This window comes from Cygnus atratus, chromosome 16, assembly GCF_013377495.2.
Source record: "Cygnus atratus isolate AKBS03 ecotype Queensland, Australia chromosome 16, CAtr_DNAZoo_HiC_assembly, whole genome shotgun sequence".
Classification (NCBI taxonomy): Eukaryota; Metazoa; Chordata; class Aves; order Anseriformes; family Anatidae; genus Cygnus; species Cygnus atratus.
This window is the reverse complement of record NC_066377.1, coordinates 3,543,341-3,551,346: the sequence shown is the minus strand read 5'-3', so window position 1 is coordinate 3,551,346 and position 8,006 is coordinate 3,543,341. Positions and strand designations below refer to the sequence as shown.

The following is an 8,006-nucleotide window of genomic DNA, read 5'->3' as shown; positions in this document are numbered from 1 at the left end:
CTTTACATAACTCCGTGGCTTTGCCAGCTCTGCTCCTGCTGCCTGAGGGCAACTCGCGGGGAAGGCTCTGCCGTCAGCGGCACAAGCGGTGGCTCAGCCCCACCATCTCTAATAGCGCCAATTCTGTTCCCTTTTCTCATTACTACCAGCTTACAGATCTTATGATCGCTGCTTGCAGTCCCAGACTGAAGTGTTCCCAAATCCTCAGCAGAAGAAGCATGTTCTTAGTTTTTTCTTCATAATCCCAGTCCAGTAGAAGAAAACTACAAAACAGAATTTCTTGACAGAGTAAAACACAGGTATGTGCACTGCAGAATAATTCACTTGGTTCAGTCTGGCCACGTTCACTTTGCTTGTTATCAGCTCTCTGAGAATAGATGTTAAATACAGTGCCCTTTTCCTCATAAAACATTAAAAAAAAAAAATCCCACTTTGACCTTATTAATAGTTCTCAATTCTTAGTACCTACAGCTCCAACTGAGGATTTAGCCAAGGGAAACTCCTGCCTGATATTAAACAATAGAGTATTTCCCAGCAGGAAAAAAATCCTAATTAGTTTTCTATATTTTTTTCATGGCTGATTACTTCAGCATACATAGAGGGAAGCTGTTCCCCCTGGGATGCCTAAACACAAACCGTCATCAGTGCATTAGCCAAAAACAAAAGCATCCTTAACCTATTCAGTACTTGCATCAGAGAGGTGTCTTTATTTCTGCGTATCACCAAGAGTGACAGCAACTGAACAAAACACGGGATGGGAATAGACAGCCTTCCCTAACATCCGACCGAAAAACAAAAATGCTGCCAAATCTAGTGCAACAGCTTAGCTCAGTCCTTCCTCTGTCTAGGCTTTCAGCAGCCTCCAGTATCACAGCAGCTTTGTGCCTTTGCTTGCTTTAGGAAAATAAACTGTAACCCTTTCAAGCTATTCCAGCTTCCTTTCTGTAGGGAGCACTAGCGAGGCAGCCTCTGCTCCACACTCCTTGGGAGTTTGAGCCTGCAAGCACAGAGCAGCACTAATGGATATACACGAAGGCAAAAGACACCCTTGGCCTTTTGTATCCTTCTTCTGAGTCACAGCGCTCCTTTTATGAGTAAAGCACAAAGGATGCCAGGAAAGCATTTTGCCTGTTGTGTTCTCCCAGCCTTAGCAGTTTTGCCTGTTTGGCACCTTGCAAGCAAAACTGATACGATCTAAGCTGCTAATTCTGTGCTCCCAGAAACAGAAGATGCAGTGGCCTCCTAACCCCAGACCTCTGATCAGAACACACAGAGATTGTCTAAAGCAGCTTTTCAGCAACATGTAGTTCATGAAAAGGATGACAAGGCTTCAAAGAAACCAAATCAGCATTGCGAGACATCTACAAGCTCCGACCAAAAAGCAAGGTGTTTTAAGGAGTAGACAGGCTCTGCCTGAGCAACAGAATTTTGGCCAAAGACACTGAAATAGCCCCAGCTAAATCAGCTGTCTTTAGGATGCCACTGCCAAGTCCTTGTAAGTAACAGAAAAGAATTTCATGACTTGGTGCAATGTAACCATGTAAGGGCAACTCTGTCCATCTTGTACAGTACAAGTACAGTTCATTCCCTTTCATGGCTCTAGAAGATCTGAACTATTCCTGTCACAGGAACAAAGAACATTTGACATCACAATACGGGAAAATGCAACTCAGAACTGATTTTTAAAAGGACACCCTTGTTAAGATTCTGCTGAAAGTTTTGTAAAACCTCATGCTGTGTGTAGTTCTGCTGGTGAAGGTGGTGTGAATTTCAGGAAGCCTTTAGAACAGCACTAATCCACTTCCAGTCGAACTAAGTTTAGGATACAGGATCATAACATTTCATAGGCTTATTTTGACAAGAAATTAAAGTGATTTTTTTTCTTAAATTCTGAAATACAAACAGCAACAACCAGTATTAATAGCAGAGGTTTTGAATTACAACATAATTCTTAAATAATTAACACTGCGGTGTAAATTTAATTTGGTAGTTATAGTTTGATGGACATTTATTGCTTAAAAAGACATCTGAGAGACCTCAAGCTCATCTTGAGCTTTTAAACTGTCAGTTCACTTTGTCTTAATGGGGGAATTCCACTGAAATCCACATGGATGAACAGAGCCCCGGGAGATCAGAAGCAAGTCAACAATATTTAGACTCTTTGGTAAACTAGGCATTTATCAGCAGTAAACAGTTACTGATTTATTTAAAGTTCTACCCTAATACCAAGGCAGAAACAGCTAATTTAAGATAAGTCAGAAAGAAACATCAAGTCCAATTAAAACTTATCTCCCTTTACTGTGTATGAAGGAAAGTAATGAGGGTTGGACATAAGCCAAGCCAAAATTTCCCCAGATTGGAGACTGTATTTGTCTTTCCAGAAAGTGTTTTCAAAGATTTATCTGCTGGAAAAATGAATTATTTCCAGGAGAATCACAACAGATTTTTTTATTTTTTTTTTGGAGACATCCTTCATGGTTGACTCCGATGTCAGAAAAAAACTCCAAAACAAGGTGTTTTTTTTTTATTTTTGATTTGTATTTAAAAGGCATCTGTCTCATGCGCTTTCTGTATTAGTATGTTGTGAGTTCAACATGAAGCTTTTTTTCAGTCTTTTTAACTGAAACACAGGAAAAGTTCTGTCACCTTGGAGGAGGACTAGTAAATTCAAGTGTTAACAGTGGGAAGACAGAATGTGTTACCAAAGATGTTTTAGTTCACAGCCATGTTAGCAAAAGCTAAGATCTGATTTCAGCCTTCTCTGCTCAGAAACAAATGTTTGCTTTACACTGCAGCTACACATTAACGTGGCCTGATTTACAGCGCCTAGGTTCAGTAGATACCATAATCTTCCAAAGAAATATGTTGCAGCTTGAAGTGTCTAAGAAGCAGGCAGAATACAGATAAGGAGAAAGATACCAAACTTGGGATAGTTGATCCTTCTCCTTAGTTCAGAGGCAACAGTACCCCTATTCCACACTCTCGAGAGAAGCCTGAGGCTGAAGTTTCCCACACCCACATGCATCCCCAGCAACTTGCAAACAAGTCAGAAATAAGCCACATGGTAACCAGCTCTACATGGAGACAACTTAGAGCATAAACAGGAAAGTGTCACAAAAAACATTCCCATCATTTGAGAAAACTTCCAGAGGGCCTATACAGTGCTTAATATGCTGTTAAAACATAATGAAGTTATGTCAGATTCCAAAGGTTCCTTAGTAAAGGTGCAGCACCTTGAGCGCAGCGCTTTACAAACGCAATACAAAACCTTGTTTTGAAGGCCTGATCAAACAGAAGACTGGGCAGGCCATGAAACAAGGTATTTCTGGCATATCTTGGCACACAAATTGGGAGCAAGTTCAGAGGCACCAGGAAATTTTACTGCAAGATCATGATGATTCTAAGTGTTTTAAACACCTCAGTTTTATAGTATACCTATGATTTCAGCATTGCAGAAAAATCAGCTTTATTTCTAATCCAGTATCTAAAGTTAATGCCTGAAACTAACTCAGCAAAGCTTGAGCGTCTGTGTGCTCTGTGGCAAACAATTTTTCTTTCACAATGACTGCTTCATAAGCTTTGCAAGCAATCCATCAGTTTAAATTAAAACTAAGTATCTGAAGTACAAGTAAAACCTTGAACGAACTTTTTCGAACTAAATTATAAAAGTTTCTTTGCATGTTATGTCGAAACTACAAAGTGATGGAAGTTAAACAGAGACAGGGAATGGACAGATAAGAGAGGCAAAGTCAGCAAATGTGGTATTATTTAGACTGTTTGCATCCTCCCTAGGTTCTGCTAGTAAGATAACTAAAAAAATAATACATCAGCAGGTGGAATGTTTATCTAGCCATTGAAGAGCTTTTAAGTCAGTTATCAAAATAGTGCCAGATTATTAAGAGTTATTTCTCCTTAAATCGTTTCTCTGCTTCTCAGCACCAAAGTCATGCTTGAGAGTAAAAAACGTAAAACCTCGAGTCTCTCCCATGTTGAAATCAACTTGCTGGCATGCAGTGGTATTTCTGGTAAGTTTTCCATGAACTTCAGTATTAATAATTTGCTTACAGAATGTGTAAATGGCAAAAGAAATATTGTGAGCCTTTATCAGCAGAAAAAATAAACTTGGATATCATAACCAAAACAAACTCTTCGTTTTTCCTATGAAACAGCAGCAAGTTGAATTAAGACTGTTACATTGTAAATAGTTCCATTACAGATTAAGAGGAGATGAGCTACAATTGCAAAACCTATCACAGCTGGAAATACAGATTATAGTGGACAGAGGAGTGAACTGGAAGTTCTTGATTTTAAACTCTGACACTGCTCTACAAGGCGATGTGCTGTATGAATTCACAGTCAGAATCTGTATAATATACATCCTTCTTAGGCTTGCATTTCTACGTTCTTTTAAGACAAACTGTAACAACTCCACTGGTGTTTATGACTTAACAAAAGACACAACACAATATACATTTGAACTGTTTATTTTATATCAAATGTTCCATACCACTTTCTTCTGTTAGAAATTCCTAGAAGAAAATGAAAGAAACAATGTTAGAAACTATTTAATAGCTCAAGTAGTTATTTGGCCAACTGTGTAAACATTCTGTAAATATAGTGTACAGATTTTAACCCAGAAGTCGAATTTGGGTACTGAACTACCTCTGCAAAAAGTTATTGAGGATAAGGTAAACATACTTACTTGGAAACAATTCCATCATTTTTTGCCAGACGCAGAATGGAGTCGTCTGATTCCCCCTATAATAAAAAGGAAAATTCTGAAGTGAGCACATAATTGCTATCACACATTAAAAAGAGAGAGGTAGCAGCAGCATTTCATGCTGGCAGTGAAATGCAAACTTTTTTTTTTTTTGACAGATCACTGCATTTCACATACACAGACTAGCATTTTTAAAACAAGCTGTTAAATCCTTTGCCATTCTTCAGAATAAGAAACAGAACTTGACAAAGCATAGACTTGCATTAAAAAGATGTACTTCTGAGTAAATGAACTCTAGGAAGCTTCACATCATGCTTACAAATTTAAATTATGATAGTGTAATCTCTAATAATTATAAACAAAGTCAGATATCAGCTGCTTAGTGCATTCTTAGAGGAAAAAAATCCACTTGCACCTTCTAGTGATTTTTTAAAAATAACAATAACAAACATAAACGGTTCTCCAAACCAACAAACTGAAGAAAAAACAGAAGAAACTCATTCTTTCAAGTCAATTAGTTCAAGTCTTCACACTGATGTGCTCTCCTCTAGAATGTGCAGAAGGCACACTGCATTTCCAGGGCCAAACATAAACCTGAAATATTACTAATCAATATGAAGGGAAGCATGATCATTTTCAAGCTCAAGAAAACGCTTACCATCCTACGGATTGCTCCACAAATGGCGTATGTTTTGAACTGGCCATTGACTCTCCCCGTTACCTTGTCAACCTGTAATTACAAGCAAATTACTCCATACAGATTCTTACAGAATTCTCGCAGAATTTTATGCTCTCACCTCATGCTTGCCAAACCCTTGAAGATAAATGTTACCTGTTCAACTTTGCAAATATTTTTTTACTGCAAACTTCACAAACTCAAGGCAAATAGTTCAGCCAGAATATACAGAGAACCTTTTCAGAGCAAATGTATTGTTTGCTACATAATGCAGATATAACATCTAATGTATCAGAGAGCATTACAAAAATGCAATAGAAAATGGTAGCTCAAAAAAGAAAACATTGGAATTCTACAGAAATGGAACAGTTCAACGTAAACCTTATTTGTGTACTTTACTGCCTTTATTTATTTTATTCATGTTTAAGTCAGTATAATGGAAAATGGAATGTCCAAGTCGAGGCACACGAATTGTTCTCAGCGTCTAAGAACCTGAGAACCAAGTTAAAGAAATGGTAATGCAGCACACAAAACACATAAGCAATCTCATTTCAGCTAACAGAGAACTCATTTCAGCGTTAACAGAAACGCTTCATGCAAAACATGGAAAATGGCACTTTAGTTAAGCAAAGCAGAACAGAAAAAGAGTTCTGCCCAGGAAACCGCACACCTTTCTGAAACTTGGTACAAACTGTAAAGGGCACAGATCAATGAGAATAAAAAATTGAAACTGGATGTACGTGGACAGGCTGGAGAACTGTGCTGTTTTACTGACAGGTGAAGGTAGAAGGGAGTACTGATCTTCCAGAACGGAGCACTCATTTTCCATCAGGAAAAGGAATCCCCTAATTTTTAACTCTAAATGTCTATCCTTAGGAAGTTTTATTTACTCAGTAAAGCACTGGAACAGACTGTTTTCAGAGCTTTATATAATCGCCTACAGAGAATTATTTTCCAATAGGTTGAAAAGTAACCAGGGGCGACATACTAATATCCTTACATGTACAAAAGCTTTCTAGTTCTACACCTGTACGACTCCTAGTGAATTATTTGGAGATTCGTCACAAGCGTTTACATTTCCTAAATTCTATGAAAATTGAAATGCATTGCTCTTTTATCCGTCGCTTCTGTTAAGAAAACTTACCTCAGAAATGTTTATCTGAATAGAAGCATGATCCTTGGCACCGATTATTCGGTTGCTAGCAGAGCTAAGGAATAAGTAACAAGATATGTTTCAATAAAAGGAAATGAACAGTGACAGCAAACAAAGACTATCAAAATCAAACCTACATGAAAATTAAAGCTGTGCAAGTTCAGACGCTAAGAGATTAAGGTTCAGTGCTCAGAAAGTCAAAATCAAGTTTTAAGAACATTTAACGGAAACTTCCGCTGTGTAGTCACGCTAAGTTGCCAGCTATCCCTTTGATTTAATCTTTATGAACCCAGTTCACTACTATTCAGTGCACACACAAACACTGACCTTCAAAATGCAGAATATCATGTTGTCCCTTTCTAATGTGCAAAACCCCCAGCAACCAATGGAATTCATAACGTATTCTGTATCTTTTTTCACTGGGAGCCATTAGATCTCTCAGAAGACATTCAGGTCACTAACTTTGGTCCTCTTAGAAATCACAGGCCTTAGTAACATTTAATCAAAAAAAAACTCACTGTAAAACAAACCATCTGTATGTGTTTTATCAGATTTAACAAAACCCAATTTTCTCCAATCTTAAAATAGCATCTAAGATGCACTATCAGGACAACGAGTAATCACTTAACAAATTCACTACAGGAGCGCGTAGCTCAGAAATGCTCACACAGCACAAATACACCCATTTTCTCCTGAAAGCAGCCACAAAGGAGCCGCCGCATCCTGAGACTGACGGGCTGCACCTCGAGACGCCGGGAGTTCTCTCTCAATTTACTTTTCTCATACTTACGCAAGGTATTTCTGCACAAAAATGAATAGAAATTTATAATTTTTCCACAGAACTCGCGGGGCTAAAGGTTTACGGAGCCAAGCCCCTTTTCGTTCGGAGCTGCCGGTCCCGCAGGGCCGCACTCACCACTTGCGAGGCACGTAGAGGTCCACGAACTCCCCGGCGTCGTTCTGCATCTCGCCCGGTGACACCTACGGGAAGCGAGGCGCGGCTCAGGCCCGGCCCCACGAGGCCCGGGGGGGGGGGACGCAGCGCTCCCGGCCCGGCCCGGCCCTCCCGTAGCACTCCACCACCCCTCCCGGCCCCACGGTACCCGGTACCCAGCCCCGGGCCGCCCCCCAGGTCCCCCGGCCGCCGCCCGCGCCCCGCCGCCGCCGCCATACCTCGCGCGCGGTGCGGCGGAAAGGAAGGGGCGGCCCCGCGGAAGCGGAAAGGCGTCGGGGAGGGAAGGGAGGGCTTCCGGGGGCTGCTGTGACGTCAACCGTGCTTTTGGGAGTGACGTCACTGCTCCTGGGGGCGGCGTGACGTCATCAGCGCGCTGCTGCCTGACGGGTTCTTGTTCCCCCCCCCCCCACCTCCCCCAGCCGTGAGGGGCCGGGGAAGACCCCTCAGCCCCGTTGTGTCCCCCCCCCCCAACAGCACAAACCCCAAGCAGCGCTGCACACAG

At 40.8% G+C, this 8,006-nt stretch overlaps 1 protein-coding gene across 1 annotated transcript; it reads right to left on the bottom strand.

Annotated features, from left to right (window-relative positions):
* Positions 1 to 4,468: 4,468 nt before the first annotated feature.
* RPS21 (ribosomal protein S21) lies at positions 4,469 to 7,807 on the bottom strand. The gene is made up of 6 exons (XM_035547975.2): positions 7,723 to 7,807; positions 7,466 to 7,530; positions 6,541 to 6,604; positions 5,379 to 5,450; positions 4,703 to 4,758; positions 4,469 to 4,529 (listed from the first exon to the last, which is right to left on the bottom strand). The coding sequence occupies exons 2-6, from the start codon at positions 7,513 to 7,515 to the stop codon at positions 4,520 to 4,522; spliced, it is 252 nt and encodes an 83-aa protein (XP_035403868.1). The 5' UTR covers positions 7,516 to 7,530; positions 7,723 to 7,807; the 3' UTR covers positions 4,469 to 4,519.
* Between the last annotated feature and the right edge of the window lie 199 nt (positions 7,808 to 8,006).